General features: G+C 39.5%; 1 protein-coding gene across 1 annotated transcript; it reads left to right on the top strand.

Annotated features, from left to right (window-relative positions):
• Positions 1–166: 166 nt before the first annotated feature.
• wdr90 (WD repeat domain 90) lies at positions 167–24,179 on the top strand. Its single transcript, XM_061028269.1, has 43 exons — positions 167–453; positions 598–689; positions 917–1,093; positions 1,517–1,655; positions 1,751–1,921; positions 4,906–5,032; positions 5,211–5,278; positions 5,622–5,734; positions 5,871–6,107; positions 6,264–6,326; positions 6,862–6,930; positions 7,051–7,161; positions 7,275–7,420; positions 7,529–7,586; positions 8,144–8,262; positions 8,739–8,891; positions 8,978–9,108; positions 9,233–9,349; positions 9,894–10,129; positions 10,857–10,993; positions 11,319–11,449; positions 11,682–11,812; positions 12,519–12,680; positions 12,807–12,935; positions 13,580–13,713; positions 13,796–13,836; positions 13,915–14,040; positions 14,640–14,804; positions 14,927–15,009; positions 15,093–15,195; positions 15,597–15,718; positions 16,907–17,063; positions 17,173–17,363; positions 17,520–17,688; positions 18,236–18,359; positions 19,442–19,613; positions 20,576–20,698; positions 20,825–20,993; positions 21,229–21,359; positions 22,399–22,542; positions 22,763–22,879; positions 23,330–23,414; positions 23,531–24,179. The coding sequence occupies exons 1-43, from the start codon at positions 441–443 to the stop codon at positions 23,707–23,709; spliced, it is 5,565 nt and encodes a 1,854-aa protein (XP_060884252.1). The 5' UTR covers positions 167–440; the 3' UTR covers positions 23,710–24,179.
• The last annotated feature ends 388 nt before the right edge of the window (positions 24,180–24,567 follow it).

The raw sequence follows: 24,567 nt of genomic DNA, 5'->3' as shown, positions 1-24,567 counted from the left end.
GTTTAATTTATGTTGTGAAAAATTACAGTAAAACACAACACAATTAACAGGTTAAACAAGGTTGAGAATATCAAAATATTAAGTTTTCCTTTTAGTCAGAAAACTTCATTACCCAGAAGCCCTTACGGAAGCAGCGCATAGACGTCATAAGCGTCGTTGGCAACGGCGGAGGTTGGAGCGGGAAGGAGACAACTACCACAACAAGCACAGTCAACTTATTACTCGGTCTCTGGGATAAATGGAGAAACACTCGCCTCTCATGACAATGTGAAACTTAATGTTTTATTGTTTTGTTTTGTTTGTTCTGGGAAACGGAGAATGAGCTTTCCTGCTCGTTTAAGTAGCTGTCAGTTTGTTAGCTAATCTCTGTAGTGCACACGAGCTTTCCGAGCTTCAATAAGTTTTTTGCAGGATTGAGACAACAACAGGTGGATTCCCCGATGGCCTCTAAAGGTAGAATTGACTTAGAATTGTTAAATTAAGCTCGCTAGGTGCAGATGAATGGAATTGTACAACTATAATGACAGACAAATGGACGCCATAACTTGAAACAACATACATTAACCAACATACATGAACCCTGTTTTGACTTGGCAGGTTGGCAGCATCCTTATGTCAACATATTCAAACATGTCAGGATAGAAGACTGGAAAAGGTCGGCAAAAGAGGGGGATGTATCGTCATGCACGGTAACTTTAATACACTATAATTGGGACATTTTAAAACTTACTAAATAGACTATCTTTTGAATGTAAAACACAGCTAGAGTCTTGAATGTGATCTAATAATTATTGATTATCTGTCCAACTTAACAACAATACAACAATTTTATTCTACATCTAGTATATTTCTAACTGTAATCAATTCAGATCATAGCTACTTTACATTGTTGTCCTCTTTCCATGAATGTCCTCAGAGCAAGGCACTGAAATGTTCAGTGTTCCACATCAGGGGTCCTGTTCCTGCCAACAGCTACATCCTAATACCAAAAAACAGCAACCAGTCTTTGGCGCTGACAGGACGCTATGTCTACCTTCTCTTCAGGCCCACACCTGGAAAATACTTTGTGGTTCACCTGGATGTTTCTGCAGAGGTGTTTAAACAATCTGTCATTTACCACATCATTTTATTTTCTGTGACTGAAGTTGGTTTTAAAATAACAGGACTAATCCACAAATGTTTTTTTTAATGTCTGCATTTCAATCTAATTAAAATCTAAATTCCCATGTAGGAGCGAGAACTATACATGCTCTCATGCAACAACAACAACCAATTATTCCCTTTATTTATGTTTTTAGGTTTGTCTTTATTTGGCAAATCATTTTTTCTTTTAGCTAAATTACAATAATTAGGCTCAGGACTTACCGGTACATGTGCTTAGGCATTTTAGAACTGAACTAGACTGGATATAAATATCTCTTACATGGTGTGTTTGTAGGTTTATTTCCTCTGAAATTATAACCAAATGAAAAAGAATATATTTATTTCCCATCTCTCTCGGTGCTTAAACATACAGGAGGATCAGGTGGTCCGTATCTCTTTCTCCAACATGTTTAAAGAGTTCAAGTCCACAGCCACCTGGCTTCAGTTTCCTTTCCTGTGTGGAGCTGCAAAGGATTCAGTCTATGAAAGCACAGCCAAATCAGCAAGTCATGGTAAAACACATTCTATACAACCATACCTACTTATTTATATGTAAATATTCTGAAATGTTTTGCTTCAGTTCTGGCAGTATTTTTGAAATATGCAGGTTTAGTTGGCCCGGCACCCTCGTCCGTGCGGTGGACTTGTCTGATGCTGGATCTTCAGTACACGCTGTCTGTCTACCTCGACCGCCGCTACAGTAACTTGAAGAGCATCAAGCTTTGCGCCAACATGGCCGTGAAAAACATGTTTACCAGCGACCTGCTGCTAGATCCAGGTGAGACTTTGATGATGACGTTTTATTCCCCCTAAACACAGGTTACTTTTTCTTTCTTTCATTTTATATTCACAGACATCACATGTACACATCACATCCACATGAAGGAAACTTATTTTCTATGAGTTTTAGATAATGTAATTTGGAAAAAAGAGAGCAAGAACACAACTACATCAATGCTCTTCTTTTAAGGGCAAAAATAAATCAGTTTTTATGCCTACTTTGTGTAAGTAGTTCAATAGTCCAGTTTATCTTGAAGCCGTTTTCAATCCTCCATCTCTCTTTGTGAAATGTAAAGCAGATTACTGAGAGCATTCTGAGAGCGCCTTCAGCCCTTTAAGAGGAAACCTTTTTTTTTCACATTACAACTCAAGTGGAATGTGATATCAATCAGACTGTCAAGGAGGCAGGACTCTTTTTATATATGAGAATTATTCAAACACACATACTCTCATTGCGCTTTATAAGATGTTGACATCTCTGACATGAGTTCTACCTTTATTAGTGTATTAGTCATTTTTCATTTGTTGACACTGTCAGAAGGGTAATGTTAATTCATTTTAATGTTAAGGTTGGGGGGGGCAAATGTATGCAACACCTTACATAATAAAATGCATTATAGTTAAACACCTCTTCAATTTACAATACAATCAATCATACAACATCATTTAGTTATTAATATATGAAACTATTCCAATATTTCTGCACAAAAATGAAAAGAATGTTAACTACAGCTTACTATGCCTCCCTTTGTTAAAATACTCTTCGAGGGCTAACATCAAGAAAAATAAAAAAAGAATATTTTTTCTTTGTACAACCTGGCTATCTAATGATAAACATTTACAGAAGAAATGTAAGCTATTTCTTTTATTCAACTTTTGGGATACATTTTTAAATTCCATACTACAAAATGGTTATTAGATATTCCTTGGTCCTTACTGAGTTTTGACATTGATCCTCCATTCTTTTTTTCTAAACTTTAAATAAACCTGTTGGATCTCTTCAGGTAATGAGGAGGTTCTCTTGTGCAGACCCCTCACTGTACAGTAGCCGTTTTCACATATGCACTCCTGAAATAATTTACTTCTCTCATCCTCAGTCCACTCTTTTTTTCTCAAACTAAGTCTCCTGGGTTCCCTTGCTGCCTGAATTCTGATGATGTTTGGGTTCTGATGTTAGTCAGGGGTTTTTTTTGTTTTTTTTTGCTGTTGTTTGTTGCGCGTCTCATCCGTGGGTTGCTTCGTTGCCATTGTGCTTTGTTGTTGTTTGGGTTCTAATGCTTTGTTGTTATGTATTCATCTGCAAGTGTCAAAGCACTTTGTAAACCCTTGTTTTTAAAAAGTGCTTTACAAATAAAGTTATATCTTTTATTATCTCCATATTATGCAATTTATGCTCTGTGCAGTCGAATGTTTTCAGTGCCATGTTTTTTGTATCTGCTGTTCTTTGTCGTCAGCTCCTCATCACTGGGGCCCGTTTCTGAAAGAAGGTTCAACAAACTCTCAGTCTAACCCTGAGCTCTGAGTTGATTTACCCTCAGGCAGGAAACTGTGAGTTTTTGGTTCCAGATCAGCAGATTTGAGTTTGTTAAATCAGCTCTGAGTAGGTTCACTCGGTGTTCAGCGTGTTCACCAGATAAAAAGCCAACGTTAATGGAGCCCCGATACTACGATTCACCATGGCAACAGGTGACAAAAAAGAGCTCCTCCTACTTTAACCATCTCGAAATATAGCCCACATCTTCATGTGGCCATAGGCTATGGCGAATATGAACAGGTTTTAAGAAAGAAAAAAAAAAAGTAACTCTGCAGCAGCGCAAAGGAGAGAAAAGTGGTGTAAGAGAAAACAGCTGCTCGTGTCAGCACATAAAGTCTATTAATTTAATATTTCATCAGAATTATAATATTGCAGGTCCAAACTGGTGGAATTGTATTAAACCTATACAATTTATTTTCATTAAGATGAAATCCAGCAGAAGAAAAGTGACTTTAAAAAGCTCAAAATGAAATATAAGAACAAACTAGGCTCATGGTGGTATTTTAATCATCTTTAACATATTAAACAAAGGGTACTTCATTCAGTGTCTATTTGAATGTGCATTATCTTTATCCCCAACATAATGCTGTATTCACACACAGGCTAAATGTCCTCTCACCTTTATCCTGTTTAATTGATTAATTAAATGAACATCTCCCAACGTACAGTAAATGTAGGTTCTAATTCCCTGAGGAGTAATGCAGCCCCTTCATCTCGAGGCTCCTTGACTAAAATACATGCCATGTTCGACAAAAAAGTTCATTTATACGCTAGAGTAGGCTATTGCCACCCTAACATATCATATTAAAACAAACTGGATTTTTATTCAAACAAATGGTGAATCTTCACTAACACGGCGTGATACGGACCGAATGAAAGAATGAGGAAATGAAACAGCGTTTCTGGCTCTGAAAGAGGGCGTAGTCAGAGAGAAACTCGGGGTTCACTGAAGAAAACCTGCTCCCGACCAGGTTAGGTTCACAGACTCAGTTACCATAGTAACTGACTCCGAGGTAAAGTAACCTCCCCCTCTGAAACAGGCTGGAGTTACCCCGCTTTCTCGGGTTTGAGTGACCTCCCCATCTGAAACGGATAACCCAGAGTTTCCCTCATTTCAGGGTTAACTGACTCTGAGTTTGCACAAAACCTGCTTACTGAAATGGGCCCCTGATGTCCTTGGATGGAGATAAGTGCAGTTTGTGGACACTTGTTATTAAGTGGTTTAAAGTCGACTCGTTCTAGTTTTTTTCAGTCTGTTTTGTACTGACGCTGGAAACAATAACCCTGTTGAAGGTCCAATGCTGCATTATTTCAATACTCTTAATTCTACGTCAGTCACAGTCAATCCTTACATTTCTGAAGAAAAAAACAACCCTGCATACTGTGTGTGTGTGTGTGTGTGTCATTGTTTCTTTTTACATCCACTCTGCAATTTTCTCTTCCAACAGGAGTGTCCTTCAGTGAAGCCAAGCTGATGGGTCTGTCTTCTTCTCATGGAACAGGTCCAATACCCAGAGAAATGTCCTTCCCTGTTCCTAAGGGAGGCTCCTGGCATGACGTCTATGATTACATCAGGTACTGTAACCTCACCTAGAGCCTGCTTTATTCTAAAACATCACATCTCCATTATATAATGGGTGGACTCTTTACTAGGAACTGCTCCCTGTATTATTAATAATTTTTTTTAAAACTACATTTACCTACTTATTGTGAAGTACAGCCCTAAGTCTCCTCTCTTGTCCTGCTATAATAGATTTCCATCAGAGGGAACAAAATTACCTTTTGACTCTATTCAAAAGGATGATTCCAGGCCTGATTCTAGTAAGTTATATCACACTGTTCTCATTACTCTGATCAATGTTCAAAGCATGCTTACTGCCCTTGCATACAATGTCCTTATTTTGTCTTTTGACTTCCTCCAACACTAGAAACAGATTGTTCTTGTATCATTTATTTCATGTTGACCTTCATGTTTTTGTATTTTTCTCTTGTTCATGAAAATAAATAAGATTCATTGGAGAATGAAATAACTTCTGTACCATCATAGCTAAAAAGCACAAATAAGAGGGGTCAGAGCTGTTTTCTTTAAGCTTTCACTTCTTGGTGATCAAAACAGGAAGGTGTGAATATATGATCAACTTTAACATCCCTTTATTTTTTTTAGGATGTCTCTCCAAAACTAGAAACCCTACTAGAAAGGAGTCCTGCTCTGTCAACCTCAGCAAACCTGTTCAGGACCGTGTGTCTCTTATCCAACAGATCACCACTCCTAAATCAGTGAGCTTATAACATCCACTTCAACCTTCTCTCTGTAAATGTGTCAGATGATAGAGATTGAGCCTTTCCATTACAAGTATGGCTTTGTGGGCTTTTGCTATTTTTTTCCCCCGGTTTTCTCCATCGGTCTTCTCAGCTGCCAAGCAACCAAGCCCCCATGGTGACTAAAATACCCGAGTTGGGTGTAGTTTCCACTCACAAGGAGAACGAGTGGCTTTACCATAATGGTGACGAGAACCGGCTAGAGTCCACATGCTCAGATTCACACCACCTCACATCATGCCCGTCCTGTGAAGCTGGTGATGAGGGCGTTCATGTGTACGTGCATGCTGAGGATGTCTGCAGTGCACACAGGGAGGAAAGTGAAGAAGAGGTGATGACTTGATTAAATTGTACATTGAACTATAAATAGGATAAACCACACCTCTCTTGTTTTTTTTCAAATCATACTTTGTACTCTGCAATTTTCTTGAACCCATGATGCTTTCATGTACAATTTAGTGGGCTGTTTATCTTATTATGTTCTCAGTTTCAGTGCACTCCTGTTCCACATCCTGTCCATCTATCATCGTCCAAAGAAACCAGACAGCAGGTAAGAAGAGATGACAGCTCAGAGAGAAATAAAAATGGCTTCTGAGTATTTAGTATTTAGTAAGTATTTTTTAGTTTTTAGTAAGGGCAAAATGAACTCTGACATGTCTGATAGTAAGATGACATTTCAGTCTACTACACAACAACCAAAAACAACAGATGCAGAAAGAACATTGAAAAAAGACTTGAATGAAGACAGGAAAACAGGAAGTCAAACTATAACTAATGAGTTCTCCTCAGTTATTCTGTAATATGAGATGCTGATATGTACTCATAAACCCACTCTTCACTTGAGCCGTTTTTTCCCGTTTTCTATGATGTTGTGCTGCTTTCTGATAGTTTGTGGTGATTCAGAACTGATTTGTTATTTATGTTTAACATTAGTTCCTAATTGTGCTTTAAAGATATATGTAGGATAGGCTTTTAGAAGCAGTTTTCTTCTGCCTAAGCGTTTTCAGTCACTGCTTCATACATGACTGTTTACTCTGTTTAATTAAATGTCTTTGTCATTTCCTTTTTTCTTCTCTTCTTGTTAGAAGCTGCTTCCAGACCCGATTCTCAGGCTCAATCGAATCATCGGCTTTGGAGGAGCAACGACTAAATGTGTATGCTGATTTTGAGTCTATCAGCTATCATTTTTAATTCATATCGGAATCCGGATTTATTTTAATCTAGCCTGAAAAAAGAAACTAGAAGTCTAACGTGGGCAATTTATTCCACTGTAGGCCCTGTGGACCAAATCAGGAGATGCTGTGGTGTATCCATGTCATGCAATCATCGTCTCTATGATGATATCCTCTAACCAGCAGAGGTTTTTTATCGGCCACACTGATAAGGTAAATAAGCTTTGAGGTGTTGGCGCTTTGGTCATCCACCTTATACAGATGCATTCAGTGACTAGAAAACATTTTCTGGTGTCCACATTACATGTTTTATTTTCTCTCTGTAGGTTTCTGCTCTGGCTTTTAATGGCAACACAACAATTCTGGCCTCAGCACAGTCTGGCAACCACAGTGTGGTCCGAGTATGGAACTACCACAAAGGAAACTGTCTGGCTATGTTTCGGACTCATGCTCATTCCTTTTCATCTCTTAGGTAACAACTGCATGTCCTCGTGTTCTCACAATTATTTCCAAATCCATGGAGGTTTAACATTTGTAACGCGCACTAATCTTGTCTTTTTGTTCTTTTTAACATTTCAAGCTTCTCATACAGTGGCAGTATTCTCTGTGGAGTGGGAAAGGACAGACACAATAAAAATGTAAGAGCCACAAATACAACGTTTCCTTCAGAATCCAGGAGTAGAGGTCTGGATTAGGTTAGGGTGGACCTAAGGGCTTGATTTTCATCTTTAGGAAAGACAAGAAAGTTGTGAAAATGTCTTTAGTGATTTGACAATTGGGGTGGCAGTAGCTCAGTCTGTAGGGACTTGGGTTGGGAATCGGAGGGTCGACGGTTCAATTCCCGGCACTGACCAAATCTGGAAATTGGTCTGGTAGCTGGAGAGGTGTCAGTCCACTTCCTGAGCACTGCTGAGATGCCCCTGAGCAAGGCACCCAACCCCCCCACCAGCTCAGGAGCACCCACTGTGGTCAGCCCCCTCACTCTGAGACTTCTCCATTAGTGCATGTCCATAGGATCCTGTTTGTGTATTTTGGCCTATGTTTGTGTAGCATGTTCATCAGACAGAGTGTAAAAACTGAATTTCCCCTCGCGGGATCAATAAAGTATAAATTATTATTACAACCCATGGAAGCATTATGAAAACACTCTGCAAACACCCTGTGACTGTGTCTATTTCTTGTTTCATACTCACAGATGGTGGTGGTGTGGAGCACTTTGAATGTTAGTAAAGGTGGAGAGGTGACCACCCTCGCCAAAGCTCACACCGATGTGGACATCAAAACCATAAAGGTTGCATTCTTCGATGAGACAAGGTAACCTCTCCTCTCTGTGTCGTGGTGTATTATATCATATCAGATATTATTTCATGTTTGTGCATATGTCTAACCATCTGTAGACCTGATAAGAGTAAGTGTTGATCTGCCCCTTTGAATGGAATAATGGTGAAGCAAATGATCCACACAAGCAACTCTTCACACTTACTGATTCTTGTCATGTTAGAGGTTTTTTTTATCATACATGGGATAGAAATGTATTTTCACAAACATACTTTATGTAATGAAAATTTCTGTTTATCATATAAATTTGTCACATTTCAGTCCTCTTTCACTTTGCTTTGTTGGGTAATCTGTGTGCAGATACATGTAGAAGGCCTCAGGGAGACAGTGAGGGAAGTGAAATAATTTTAGCTGCAGGAAAAAAGGAATGAAATGAGCTTCAAACTACATTTAAAAAAAAAAAAAAAAAGAAATCTTTGACCATGTTTAATCGGTGACTGTAATTGTTTCAGGATGGTGTCATGTGGTCGAGACAATATTCGCCTGTGGAGAGTGCGAAATGGGACGCTGCGTTCCTGTCCAGTCAGCCTGGGTGAATACCACTCAATGGACTTCACAGATGTGGCCTTTGAGGAAGGCAGCCACAATCTTGATGAGCGAACACTGTGAGTAAATAAAACATTCTGGTTCAGCTTCAAAAGCTTTGAAAACTTTATAAGTAGTTTTACCTGCTGTCATTTTCTTTCTACAGATTTGCCAGCAGTCGGAGCGGCCACATCTTTGAGATCGACTACAGCAGAGTTGTTACCAGAAATGTGAGGAGGCTACTCCCTGCACAGCAGCAGCACTCAAACCGCAGGGAGAAATTGACTTTTAACAATGGTGTGTTTGGAATCGATTGTAGAGAAAAATATTATTTTTTTAGAATCAAGTAAAACCAGGGGTTGTATGAGGGGTAAAACAGCGGGTGAGGACTTCAAGTTGTATGTCTCTGTGTGGGTCCTAGGTCCAGGAATCGCCATCAACAGCATCAGTGTGTCCTCTTCATTCTGTGCCACCGGGTCTGAAGATGGCTTCCTGCGTCTCTGGCCCCTTGACTTTTCTGCTGTTTTCCTGGAAGCCGGTAGGGACAGCAGGATGCAGCATAATATTTCCCTGCAGCGACATAAACAGTAGCTGACTGTTCCCGCTCCACAGGAAGCTGTGCAATGTTTTTTTTTTCCATGAATGTTAATGTTCCAGTTCTCTAGTGTCATGTGTCCTGGTTAGTGTGGTGCATATTAACAGACATATAGACAGATCATATATCCAGTGTTATCATATGTGACATAAGCTGGCTTTCAAATAACCTTCCACATCTCCTCTCCTTTTCTACCTGTAGAATAAAATCTCATTGATCTTGAAGTTTGCTTTCACCTCGGTAGCTTGGATCTAATCTTTATAAATCTTTCAACATACAAAGAAAACAGATTTGATTATTAAACCCTAAAATAAAATGTTGAATGATTCTCTGCACGAGAACCATTTTCCATTTGCTCCATTTTAGTTAAACAAGTTTAAAATGGTAGAACCAATCACCCCCCCCCCCCCTTTTTTTTTTTATCAGCTATCCTCACACTTGTGTACTTCCACTCATACCCGCTCAGACTAACTTTTTTTTTTTCCAGAGCATGAGGGACCTGTGAGCCTAGTGTCAGTCTCATCAGACAGCCTTCAAGTCCTGGCAGCCACATCTTCAGGTAACCTGGGATTCCTTGACATCAGAGGCAGAGGATATAGCACACTGATGAGGTCACATACAGACTCCGTGCTCGGCTTCAGTGTGGATGGCCTCCGTCGACATCTGACAACAGCCTCTTCTGATGGCACGGTTCGCATTTGGAGTATGGATTCCTTACAGCAGGTTAGACAACGAGTCATTTCCTCGTTTTCAGCAGCTGTTATTACCTCTCAATGATTAGATCCTAATATATAAATGCTGTATTATTAAATATTCACTGGATGTCAGAAGGAAAGATTAGAATTGATATATCTCCCTTGACAACTAACACTCCTGCCCATACTTGATGAAAACGCTTCTTTACAAGTTTCAAATTTAAACAGACTAAAGGCTCTGGTTGATGAAAACAGCAAACTCTGAGTTTTCTCAGTAAGATTGTAGTCCAACACATTATTAAGTCATGGATACATTTTTCCAGATTTTCAAGACATATTTTGTTGCAAAATGTCCTCTCAATTTCTCGTATTCACTAGAGCACTGGAGTTTTTGGCAGCTATCCTTCCTTCTTTAATATGTAGATAGTTTTTCTAGTTTTCAGATGATATAATCTTCACAAAAAAACAGAACCCTTTGAAACATTTGTATATGATAATGTGTAGCTCTCAGTGTCTACAAAGTCAGAAATGAACAAATGGTACACATAACTGTCACTGACAAAACCAAGATTTTTTAATTGTTTAATGCACCTTACCACACAGCTTAAAACTAAACCAGTAAATTATTTGATTAAATCGTTTAAGATGCTGACGTGATTCCTTCTACTGACATTAACACACCCATGTACTGTATGTGGATTATAATTTTCTTTTTGCCATTTCACAGAATGTCTGTTGTCGTTTCTTGTTTCTAGCTGTATGACTTTGTGTCAGAGGACAGTCCCTGCTCAGTGGCCTTCCATCCTAGTGAGCAGGTCTTCATTTGTGGCTTCAGCTCTGGCATCGTCAGAGTCTTTGACATCTCCAGTGCAAAGCTGCTGGCTGAGCACAAGTACGTCTTCACTAAACTCCAGGACCAGCTCCACCTGCGGCTGCAAATATTTTCTATAGAAAAATGTTTGTGTGGAAACATTAAATAAATATTTTAAATATCACTGTAAAAAGACAGTTTCCACAACACAGGCTCAGGTTTACCGGCTGTCTGAGCTCATTATGTTGCACGGATAGAGAGGATTTGATACGTTGTAAACACATATACACAGCCTTAGGTACACTATAAATTTACCATAATAGCACTTACTGTGTCAGTTTTTTTTTTTTGCATTTTGTGCTGTTGACACTCTGTTTGTATTAAAGTATATGTGTGTATGTTTCAGGCAGCACAGAGGTGAAATAGTGGGTCTTGCCTTCTCACCAGATGGGGAGTTCATGTACAGTGCTGACTCTCAGGGGTCTCTGGCACTTTACAACACCTCTGAGGAAAAACATCATGTGATCCGAGTTGCTTGTATGTAAAAAAAAAAAAAAAACACACCCAAAACACAAACACCCCTCCAGTTAATATGAATTCATTGTCTGTTATATATTGTAAGATATAGGAGGTTAAACACCTTAATGAAATATTGTCCTAAATGTTATTAACGATTTGATTACTGTTTTAAAGCGCAGACATACTGTCATATCAGACTGCTGTTTTCAACATGAATGTCCCTGGATTGATTGTGTACCTGATTGGATAGGTAATGTGGTGGCGCGAGGCACTGAGCGCGCTCCAGACGCTCTTACAGTGAGCAGTGACAGCCGCTGTCTGGCTTTTGTGGGTCCCTCTGAGTACATCATCACCATCGCTGACTCACGGTCTCTGGATGAGGTGTGTTGCACACTTGTCTCCTTTTAATACCCACAGTTTGTCACATTGCTCGGGGTACATTAGGATCTCATTTCACTTGAGTTATGACGTGGAGAGGCACTGTTACCCTGTAGTGAAGGTGTTCACTAGATGAACTATATGTTTTTAAAGTCTTTATATGTGATTTTTCACTCTTAAATGTAATAGAAATCAAGTATATCCTCTGAAAATAACTCTGTGAGTCATGACTGTCTACAATGGGTGTAACACCCGAGTCCCACTGTCTGTGATGTTTTCAGAGTCCTATCTTCACTTTGTTTACATCGCCTGGACGGCCGGCTGACTCCTCCCCTCGTGTATAAAAGTTGTTTAATTGAGGGACTAGAGAAAAGAAGAATAACATACTGTACTCACTGCTTAACTGTGTTTCTAGATCACGCTCATTTCAGGTAAATTTACATGCAGTGTGAAGATACGAGCATAATAAAGATCGCTAGCATTAGCATGCTAACACAACAATGCAGCGCGAGTTGTTTTGGTTTCATGCTGGTGCTCAAGGGAGACATCTGCTGGATCAAAAAATCACATATAAAGCCTTTAACTTTCCCATTTTGCCCAAATATATTCATGACATCATCTTAGTTTTGGAGAATCATTTTGTTCTAGATCTTAAAGTCTGACTGTTTTTTATGAAGTCTTCATATCAACCCACTCCCCCTCTGTGTAGTTGCTCCTCGTGGATGTGAGTATTCTGGACGTAGACAGCCCTCGTGTTGATTCTGCGCTGAAGGTCCGCTTCTCTCCGGCCTCCACCGAACACTTACTGGTCGCTATTTCTTCGAACAAGATCCTCTGGGTCAGCACCAAGACGGGTCGTCTGCTTCGGGAGGTAACACTGCTGAACTTCTAAACCTTACATGATCTTTAAAAGGTATTAAAAATGTCAAATGTACCTGTAAAGAGCACAGTGTCTTTGTTCCTGTGCTTTCTGACTGAATGTCTTGTGTCCTGAGAGGTGTCTAAAGTGCACAAACACGAATGCTCATCCCTGGCTGTGAGCGAAGACGCCCGATTCCTGCTGACTGCTGGACACAATGCTGTGAAAGTTTGGGATTATAACATGCTGCTGGATATAAACTCACAGGTAGAATTTGTGTCTTCTGGATTTTAGGTTTTCTTTCGAAGAATACAAAAGTGCTTGTTGCCCCTTCATGACCTTTCAATGTACGTTATACTGTATGAGGCAAAGTAGTATCTAGTTGTTTGTGTCACTGAATGCAGTTTAATGTGTGTTCAATTTGGTCAATTAAAACATAAATCACAGTTTAAACATCCTTTCATTCAGAAATGCCCTCATGGTTTCTCAAGGGGCAAAAGTGACACATTTAAATGTCCTGTGTGTTCTGACTCATGGGAGTCCAAAACCCAGTTTTTCTGATTTCGATACTTAGTTAGCTATAATAGAAGATAATTAAAGCAACAAATGTCAAACATCTAAGAAGCTGCAAAAAGTGGATTGGTTAAAATGTTGCATGAAAACTACAAACCATTTGCATTTATCAAAGTTTTGTTCATTTCTGTTGATCGATGAATGACTTTATAGATTCATTGTTTCTGCTCCACAAGCATGTCTTTTAACTGTTAAACAGATATATATATATAAGTGTTTCATTGTCTTCATGTAAGTAGTAGTAGGAGTAACAGTAGTCCATTGTGTGACAGCAGTGAACTGAAAAGTGTTTCTGAACTGAGTTTCCATTCTGGGGGAAATCTTCTTCTTTGCACCAGATGTTCATCGGCCACAGTCAGCCCATCCGTCAGGTGAGCTTCACCCCTGACCAACTGGGGGTGGTCTCAGTGGGAGACGCCATCTTCCTTTGGGACTTCCTGGCACATCCTGCAGACCCTTTGGCCGACAGTTGGTAATTTAATCTATCTATTTCTGTGTTTACGATGTGAGACTTCAAATATGTATTATGTCTTATACACTCTTTTTACTCACAGTTCACCTCTCAGAATGAGCTCCATCTCTGCTCCTAAATCAGGTAACTTCATTTAGAGTACATAGACACAATCCTGTCATAGTTACTCTGTTTACATGTTCTTGTTTTGTCATGTCACAGATCAACCAGAAGCTAAAGAGAGTACAGTTCAGATGTCCAATGGGATGCCTCGACAGACAGCACCTCTCCCCTCCTCGCCTCCACCACAACTAGACATCAGCACAATAGACCAGGCGGGCGAGGGAGGTTTGCATCTGAAATGTTGTGATTAAGTTGTTTTAAGTGTACCGGCAATGCCTCAAAGCCCTTAAAATATTATCAACAAGCACTTTTGAGTTTCCTTGTTTTCTGATATTTTTATTTTTTTAATTAATCATTCATTTGTAAGACTGTTTTTTTTTCACTATTCAGTGGTTAGTAGACTTAAGATCATGCAACATATCGATAGAGTTATAGTATTGATTAATATAGTATATTGTACAATGACAAATATTCTTTCAGTAATCAAAATAAAAGAATACTGTGCTTTAGTTGGTGACAAAGTGTGGATCACAGTCACCTGAGAAGTCCCTTTTGTCATTTTTTTTTTTTTTTGCATTTTCACACGTTTTTGTGATGCTTGAATTGTTTCAGATCAGGGTTCACATTAATAAATTAAAAACCTTTCTTTGGAACACAAAGAAGAATCAGCATCCCCCTCAAAAGGGAACAAGCTCTTCACCTAGATTGATCAACAACCCTTTGTGTCAAAAAACAAACATTTGTTGCTAGTGGGTGTAACAAAGGTCTTTAATGAGCACAGAGACTTGAGGTTGTATTTTCTCTCATGGTGTTTCTACTTGCAGGTTTGGGGTCCGTGTCTATTTGTGATGAAGCCCCAAACATTCCAAACTTTCAAGTCGCAACCACTGGATCAGGTCCTTCCTCCCAATCCAGAGCTGCTGTGTCCTTCCTCAAAGTCACAGAGCTGGTCGACCTAGCTCCTCTAAATACCAGTCTAAAAGATATTGGTCAGTCCACTATTGCATTGTTTAGCAATAACAGTACATTTCAGAAATATGTTGCTTTTTTCTCCTTTTTATGGTTGGGGTGGGCGAAATCTATTTCTGCTAAATCCAATATTGTCATTTAGTTGACTTGAAAGAGAAGAAGCCAGTACGTCCAGATTGTTACCGACACTTCTTCCCTCGTTTTAACACCTCCACTCTCGATCAGGTAAAGAGCCCTTTATAGATCAGAGTATTCTGTGAGTGCGTCAGTTAGTTTGCTCTCTTGTCTTAATGTTTTCACATCTTCAGGCTGCTGTAGCTCCCCTAAAAGGACAGGAGGGCATACAGCTGAAGGCAGTCATTGGCTACAACGGCAATGGACGTGGAAACATGGTGTGGAGCCCTGAGCAAGGTAATTAGAAAATTACAACATGTTTTCAAATGCAACTACTTGGTGGTTGTAGCGGTGAAGTTTAAATGTTTATACGTTAAAAAAGCTATCTATAAAGCATGTACCAGCCTAAAACATATGCAAATGCATCAACTGCTTTGCAACATTTCTGTAAACACAACTTATCAGGTCATGATGATCTTGGACTCACTTAACAGCTTATGTTCAGTCTTTACTCTCTTTCTGGTCAAGTTTAAGATCTCATCCATAGAGTGGACACTGAATTAACAAATGAATTCTTATTCATGTAATACTCTTAATACTGTAGCTTCAAACTGAAGAGTGAAAATCAGAGTAGAAACTTAGAACTAGAAACTCTGCTTGTTTGTTTTGTTTCATACAGTACTTGATGTCTGTTGCAGGTCTGTTTGCATATTCATGCAGTTGTTTGGTGGTGGTGGAGTACCTTCATACAGGAAGTCAGAGACACTTGCAGGGCCATAGTGAGGAGATCTCTTGCCTCACATTCACAAATGATGCACAGGTACTTGTCATAGTTCATACTTTACAGGTATACTACAGTGAATAAGGGGCATTATTTGGCTGTAAAGAAAAGAGCTCATGTTATCGTCTTCAAACATCCTTTGTGGTCCTCGATTGTGCATCATGTTGTCTGTCTGGTTGTATGTACATACAGTTTGGATTTCCCTTTGTGATCTCTTCAAAAAATTCTCTTAACTCAAAAAATGTGTATATGTATTACTGCAATATTTCACACACATGACCATATGATTTAAAAATGGAAATTATGAACTTTTTCAGCCTAAAGTCAAAGGTCAAAGATCGTTAGTGTCACAGCCCATGAGATCTCAGGACAGTCAGGCAAGACTGTATTCACATTTGGCACAAATATCAAACAAGAATGAACTTCTTACATTTTTTGTCATTCTGTTGGGAACATTAAGAGATGTCATCTGCAACAACCACAACTTCTAAATCTATATCACAGAAGTATCCATCTCAGTTGTAAGTAACAAATATTTTGTTATCATTGAATAATACTGTGCCTAGCCAAAAAAGTACAACTATGTAAAAAGGTGATTTAAATGTCTGAAACTCAATGAGAATTTATTCTTACACATTCATGGAGAACTATCACAGCAGATAATGAGGAACTCTCGATCAGAATAGAACAAACTGGATTTAGCAGGTTTTCTCAGTAGGGGTTGTAATAAGCTCTTTCTGCTATTTCTAGTTAGTCACCACAGGACATCGCTACCTCGGGAACAAAAAAGTGATCCAGGGAATTGAACAGTATTAAGTACATTTTCACCAGGAGAGAAACTCAGGTGTGAGAAGGTGATGGATGCACTTCCACACTTGATTGTACCTCTTCTTTGGACAGAGCTGTGTGAGCCCTTTGTGTGGGAGGGGCTGATGAGTCTACTCTCTATATCAATGTGTGTAATACGTTTGGATTATAAATGGCCAAAGTGTGGGTGCTTGAAAGTAACTGTTTCAATTTGAACTCATGGCTTTGTCTCATCCAGTGGGTAAAACGGAGGTCAGTTCAATCTTCAGGAAAAAGTCAAATTTAACAATCATGTAGTTAAAGAACTCCTGGATGATGAATGAACATCGTATTTGTGTGGGTGCTGTAAATTCTGTGCCTTTGGGAATAAGAAGTTAGGATGATGGTTTTCCACACCCGCCTGTGTTACCTCTCTTCCAGACATTGGCATCAGCAGCAGGAGGCAGTAACGGTACCAGGAGCCTCATCTGCATTTGGGATTTACAGAATGGAACCTGTCATAAAACCATCTCTTACCACAAGGGGGCAGTGCAGAGTCTGGCTTTCTCTAGGGATGATCGCTTCTTTATCTCTGTTGGTCAGTAGAAGTGGATCAGTCAGAACTGTTTTGAACAACACAGACAAATAACTCTGATAAGGTCATCGATATGATTCTGTTACTCCTGATTCTTCCTAATGATCCATAGGAGATTTCTCCGACCCCAAAGTAGCTCTCTGGAACAGTAAGACCTTCCAGCTGCTGTCCTGCGTGACTGTATCAGGACCGATCCATGACGTGGCCTTCAGCCCCTCAACAGCCAGTCAGCTAGCCTGTGTGGGCAGCCAAGGGGCTTATTTCTGCCTCATCCACACCCACGGCTCTGATGTAAACCTCAAGGTAAATGACATCCCAAACACACTACTGAAATGTATCACTAATGTCACTGATCTCTATGTAGGCGAAACAAAACTCTGTTTGCATATCGATTGGGTCAAACTTTTGGTTGAATTTGCTTTGGGTCATAAGTCTGAACCATTCCTTCTCCCTTTGTAGGTGCAGAGGGTGAGAGCGACAGTGGAGATGGGTGATGTGGAGCTGACGGCTCTGTGCTACCACATGGACTCCTTCCTTTTCACTGCAACCAATCACGGACATGTTTGTGTCTGGGACGTTACTACACAGCGCTGCTTCATGACTTGGGAGGCTGATGAGGGCGAGATTGGTACAAATGGGACCTCTGTAGATTAGAGTCAGAGTTTTAGTCGGATAATGATGTTTTAAAGCTTAACATTTTTTCTTTTTTTGTGATCAATTTTTTATTATTTATGTTAAATATTGTCACTTACAATAAGGGAAAAACAGGATAACGCAAATATACAGGAGAGGAGAATCATATGCATTATATCATATACATAATTCCGTATACAATACATTTCAAAAGAAGGGATGAAAACAGCAGACAAAAGGGGCAAACAAAGATTGAATCATCTCTCTCCCCTGGATTACCACAACACAGAAAGTATACAAATAAGTAAAGAATAATGGCAATGAGGGGGGCAAAGAAAATAATTCCCCCAATATATCCCACCCCAACCTCCCTCTCTTAAAAGCTTAACACTTTTAATGAATTAATAGAAAAATATCAATTCTAGTTACTTGTATTGAAGTGAGGAGATGCTTTTTTTTTTTTATTCCACTTTGTCAGGTTGCCTTAGATTTCCCTCTTTTTGGCATGTGAGTAACTGGACTCATTTGGTTTCCTGGTGTAGGTGTGCTGCTGTGTCGAGGGAACCGTCTGTTGACAGGCAGCAACACCCGCTGGTTGCGACTGTGGGAGGTAGGAGCTGCTCTCGGTGTGAAGCCTCGGGAAAAGGTCTGCAATGGAGAAGACAGGTCTGAAATTCATTCTCTTGTTTTTCCTTCTAAGTCCTTTTTTAGCTGCAGCTTCTTTTCCTAAAATATGTTTAATTTAGATATTATTCTATTCTGAGTCTGTTTAGTCAAAGTAGCACACAGTGACATCCACATTGTTCATGTCAATGACTATTTCTGAAGACGGGGGGGGGGGGGGGACATAATAGATAGGTAAACAAGGTCAAGTATCTTCTATCAATTTGTTCTTTAGAACAGCGCTCCAAACTGTACTTTGTAATTGCCTTGTGGAAATTTCTCTTCCTCAATGTGTAATAGGCAATTTTCACAATCACACACAAGTGGGACTGATTATACACATAAAAACGTCCACATGGCAATTACAAAGTACAGTTTGGAGCACTGTCCTTATCATTTTTGTTTTAGACATTTATTCTTGATTCCAGTTGTTATTCACTGTTAGGGAGTTGAGCTTTTTTTCTCCACAATTAATCTTTTTTTTTTTTTTTTTTTTAAATGTCCATATTTTTATCCACTGCAGCTATTGTCTTACATTTGTACAATGCAAAATAACCAGTATTTTTGAGCTCGACTTGGAAAAGGATCTCAGATTTATTACATGCCTTTATGATGTATTTCTAACCTGGAAGTACCTTTTCTATGTGGATAGAGCACACGCAGTACTATTTAAGTATATAAAAATAATAACCTTTTATTAAACAATGTTTGACATTTTATACATTTTCAACCAATTCTTGTGCTGCTGACAGAATTATAAACTACAGTTAGATTTTGCTCTGCTGGACAAACTATGTAATGACACCATGTCTAAACAACCCCATATTGGGATATCGGCAAAAAAAGTTTCAATGTCTTTCAAGTATTTTAGCAATGAGTGAGGACGAAGCGTAATTAAAAACATTAATATAATTTAGAAAAATTCAGTTCTGCAAGACATGAGTCTCAGCCATGTATCAAGGAACACAAATAGTATTTGTATGTGACACAGTTAAGAATGAGGATTTATAACTCGCTCAGCCTCATGTCGTCACGTTCACATTTGATAATGGTATCTTCTTTTGTTGCCTGTGTCTGATCTGCAGCGGGACCATGGTGGTGTTGAAGCAGGAGATCATGCTAGATGGGACTGTGGTCAGTGCAGCATTCGATAACACAATGGACATGGGCGTAGTCGGCACCACAGCAGGAACCCTCTGGTACATCAACTGGTGTGACAACACTAACACCCGGCTGGTCAGCGGGCACAAGAACAAGGTACCAGTGTGGGCTCTGCAAAAATACACAAATTAGTACCTTGTTCATTAGAAGACATTGAACAGCAGTTTTTATTAGAAGTCTGAAAACAGTTAAAATATACCAGAAAAAGTCTTCATGTGTTGATGGCATGGTTTGACTGTATCCATGTCCACATGTACTGGTTTCCATGTAGTAAGAAAATATAAAATTTCTATCGTTAGATTTGGGAAACCGATCCAGGTCTGTTTGCATCTGCGTGTCAGCTATCTTATTTTGAAATTATTCTTCAGATGATAAAATGGCAGCAGACTGTTGAGGTTCGTAGACAGACGCCGACACAAACACTTGAAGGAATCTTGTTGTTCATGGGTTACACATCCATTACATGAGTAATGACAGCTGTCCTGTTCTATCAGAAAGGTTTCCCGAAATGACTTCTTTCCCTGATTTCCGACTCTATCCATTATAATTTCTCTACAATAAAGGCACAAAAAGCAATAATATATATATAAATATATATATATACTGTCTGAGATCACATAATTCAGTTTATGTCATCAAGGCTGCATGACTCACAAAGCTCTGTGTAAAGAATAAAGACTTGCTTATTATTACTTTGTATTTCCAACTTGTAAATGAAGAACTTCATGCTTTTTATGAATCACTTTCTTCATAATTTTTGGTGATTTAATACATTTGTCTTTTTATGTCTTCATTACATTTTTTATCCTACTTAATTGTATGTTGTTGTCTTTTTCACCCTTGTATAAAATGTTTTGTAGAGACACTGATTAATAGCTGCTATATCATTTTTTGTATCCCCCTAACCATCGTTCAGAGCATGCTCATATTCCCAGACATGAGGGTCACGCTGCTCACATTAAACCCGGGGATCCAGGGTTGATGGCTTACTGTTTGTGTTCATTCAGTGTTGTCTCAGCAGGCTTCATCCTCTGCCTCTTCTCCTCTCTGCTTTCCAGGTGAACGACGTGGTGTTCAGCTCTGACGAGAGACATTTTGCCACCTGCAGCGAGGACGGCAGTGTGAGGGTTTGGTCAGCTCTCAGCAACGAGCTGGTGGTGCAGTTCCAGGTGCTCAACCAGGTGAGGACACACTAAGAGAGTATTCTTAATGAGCAGTGGTAGATTCACTATAAACTGAGGGAACCATTGATTTTGTAAATGCACCCTTTAAAAATATATATCTTTATGTTTTTCTGTGTGCGTCAGGCCTGTGGATGTATATGCTGGAGCCCTTCTTGCAATAAGGACAGCATGTGTGTGGCTGCAGGGTACAGCGATGGCACCCTGAGGATCTTCAGACTCGCCTCCTCTGAGATGGAGATGAAGCTGCAGCCTCATAATGTGGCTGTAACTGCTGTCCAGTACTCTGCCAACGGTATGTCATCTGTGTTTGTCTGCATCTGGAGTATTATTGCAAAGGTCAGCGCAGTGTCAAGTAGTGAGAAGGAGAACTTTCCATCACATTCAAAGACCAGTGATCCAATTTGCTGTCACAAAGTTACATGTTCTATATGACCTCTCCTGACACACCTTTTATATTTTGTAATCCTATTTGATGTATTCTTCTATGTGTGCTAAATAAATGTTATATCTTCTTCTGACCCCTATAGGTCATGTGATCCTTTCAGCTGGGAAGAATGGTCTTGTAGTTGTCAGCAGTCCTGTGAATGGAGCGACAATTCGTGTCATCAGGGACCACAAAGGAGCAACGATAACCTCCATCCAGTGTGTGAATGAACAGGTCAGCTCACTGAATCAGATCAAGGAGAGAAGCTTAAAGAGTGCTTAAAGGGATACTTCACCCATTGAAACATGAATCTGTATTGACATTGGGTCATATATGTAGAAATGTGAAATACATTTTGAAGTTGGTGCCTTCTGAAAGGCAGAAAGTGTCTTTTTGGCTCATGTGGATGAAAGACACCAAATCCCAGAATGCACAGCACCGCAAGCCACTCCCACTAAGGTCCTCTAGTTCAGAATCAGAAATTCTTTATTAATCCCAGAGGGAAATTCAATCGTTACAGTTTCTCCATAATATACAGTATAGCAGTAGAAATATAGCCAGCAGCAGCCAAGACACAAGACCAGCCTGTTGGCAGCAGCCATCTCGCCGCTATATTTATATTTTTGCGCCATTATCAGCTTTCTCCATAGAGCCTGTTAGCATAGCTTCCAAGCAATATGGCGGACGTTAAGTTTTGATTCTGGGAGTGAGTTCCCACCCACTGATCTGTGATTGGTCTGTAGTTCAGTAGTAAAATATGAGGAACTAGTGTTGTAGTTTCACCCCGCTAACCACAACAGCTTCCAGTGACGCAGAAATCGTCATTTTGCGTCACTGGAAGCTCCTTTTCAGACTCAGAAATACAAAGATTTCCCATCTCAAGGGGAAATGAGGGCGGGATGCACGACCATTCAAAAATACTACCAGGTTTCTAATGACACAAAGCTTAATGCAAATTGGTGAAGTATCCCTTTAAAGAGGCTGTACGATAAACCGGTGAAGGAGGTTTCACTTAACCCTAATAGGCAACATTCATCTCGTCCCCACATTATGAAATGAAATGAAGTGGCACCCTCGTGTAAAAAGCACTCTTGACAATTTTTCTGCCAACACCTACGATTTTGAGAATTGTCTGAAATGTTCTTTTTTACCAGCTCTCCAGTGCTGCAGCACACACGGTTACAAATCTCATGTGGTCCTATTTACACGCAGGAAAAATAATGTTCTTTCTTTGACATTTAATGACATGAAGCTGTTAACTTGTAATTCTCAGTGTAAGGATTTTGGACTGGAGGGAATTGAGATGTGGTTGGCTGCAAGTGATGACAGACGTGTCAGTGTGTGGGCTGCCGATTGGATGAAGGACAAGTGTGATTTGCTGGACTGGCTGACATTTCCTGCTCCGTCCTACATCGGGGTAATGGTTTTTTGTTTTTTTTAAGTAGTCATGCTTTGTAAATACTATGAATTTCACTCCAAATGTTCTTGTTCTTTAAAGATTTGCAGATATACTAGTTGCAATCGTTTAATATTTTCAGATTTAGCTTTATTGTCTGGACAAAAACTGTCAAGCTCAGTCCATGCTTTACCATATTGCACCTGATATTTATAAAATGTATGGGTTTTTTTAATAATAGGATGACAGCCCACCTCCGAGTCTGGCTGCCTTCTGCCCCACAGACCCCAGCCTGGTGGTCTACACGGGCTATGGAGTGGAGAAAGAGCTGTCCTTTTACAGCCTGGCTAAAAAACAGGTATAACCACCTCCCCACCTCACCCCTCCTTTCCACAACTCTAGGACTATGAGGTGTGTTTTTTTTCTGTACCTGGATCAAGCTCTGGTGTTAAAAAATGAACCCAATGTAGAAGTGCAAATAACTGCAGTGGCTTGGTTGTCTACTTGAGGCTAGCTGCAAAAGCTGAGGAATCCCAATTAGAGCCCATAACAACTGTACAGGTGGAGGGGGGGGGGGGTTATAACGCTACTGTTTTGATGACAGGTGGGTTCTGTAGCTGTTTGCAAGGAGGCTAAACACCCGAATTTACCCGTTACTAGCTTGATCAAAAGTTAGATGCAGATGGCATTTCCATTCCAATATGGTGACTGTTGTCTTTGGGCTTCATAAACCAGTCTTATATACATGGGGTGGATGTCCCTGGTAAACATGTTTGTGTATTCTTATTCATTGTGTTTGTTTTCACAGATAATAAAAAAGATTGCCCTGCCTCACTGGGCCACATGCTTTAGCCTTTCCTGTAAGAGTCAACTCATAGCTGTTGGATCAAAAGGTAAACTGTCATCTTCTTTTTCTTTGATGATTAATTGAAAAAAAACATTGTTTTTTTTGTTGTGTTATACTAAGAATGTTTTAATTATTTCATCTCTCTGTTTCAAATCATTTCAGAGAGAGTGCTGAAGTTGATCGAGTCGACCGGCGGCAGGTTCCAGGACTTTGTGCAGCACAGCGACTCACTGCAGTCGTGTCACTTCTCTCCCTCTGGGTCTCTTCTCTTCACTGTAGCTTATAATGAGATCCTGCTGTGGGAGGTGAAGGGCCTCAGACTGCAAACTTCATATCTTTAGATTTCAAAAATCTCTGTAAATGTATTGTTCTATATTTCAATTTTTTATTAATCAAATCTTTTTTAGAGAAGAAATGTATCTGACTCAAATTTCCGTCAAAGATGTAGGGATTATTTAATTGAATGGTACTCCTGATGTTTGAGTATTTATTTGGCTTTTCTTACTGTGAGTTTGTACTTGTATAAATGAACACAGCTCCTGTTTTTAATGGTGGATAGAACCAGTTTGTGGGCTGCTCTGAGATCGGGCTTTAGATAAAAAAGCAGCATGTAAAATCACATCCATAAAGTAAGATGACACCAACAATGCTAACATACAAAATAAGAAACTGCTGTGGCCAAAGACATTTGTATTTTCACATGCTTTCCATCAGAACATGAAATGGTCCTACACAGTAAAATGCACATACCATGACCTAGGAGTTATGGTAAGTGCATAATATTCATATTTTTCAGGGAGGGAAATTATCCTCATTTTTTTCTCTTGTTTGTGCTTTGTGATTGTTCTATATTACACATAGCTTCAAGAATCTTCCCTGTGCAATGGAGAAAACAACATAGCCCTAATTTTAAAATCAGTCTTTTTCAGGTTGAGGTTAGGGAGAGGAAAGGTTCAGATCAGTTGTTAGCCCTTATAATTCCATACAGTACTTTCACAAATGGTGCTTTCAGCCTTTGGATCAGGTCACAAAATCCTCTTAGGCAACATATGTAACATAACAGTGTTACAATGTGTATGTGTTACTGTTTGTTCACATAATACCCACCTGTTGGCTTAAGAGGCATACATACTGTTCATGTAAGACACAGCGAGTTCTCCTAATGACAATACTGTTAGCGAATTCTGTGTCTACACATA

This window comes from Labrus mixtus, chromosome 21 (assembly GCF_963584025.1).
Source record: "Labrus mixtus chromosome 21, fLabMix1.1, whole genome shotgun sequence".
NCBI classification, from domain to species: Eukaryota; Metazoa; Chordata; class Actinopteri; order Labriformes; family Labridae; genus Labrus; species Labrus mixtus.
The sequence above is the reverse complement of the archived record's forward strand: the minus strand, read 5'-3'. Positions and strand labels throughout refer to the sequence as shown.

Excerpts from the sequence above, each read along its gene's own strand:
- wdr90 (XM_061028269.1), top strand. Across the intron at positions 9,350-9,893 it reads TGCTGTTTTCCTGGAAGCCG|AGCATGAGGGACCTGTGAGC; the intron begins GTAGGGACAGCA and ends TTTTTTTTCCAG. Across the intron at positions 15,010-15,092 it reads ACACCTCCACTCTCGATCAG|GCTGCTGTAGCTCCCCTAAA; the intron begins GTAAAGAGCCCT and ends TCACATCTTCAG.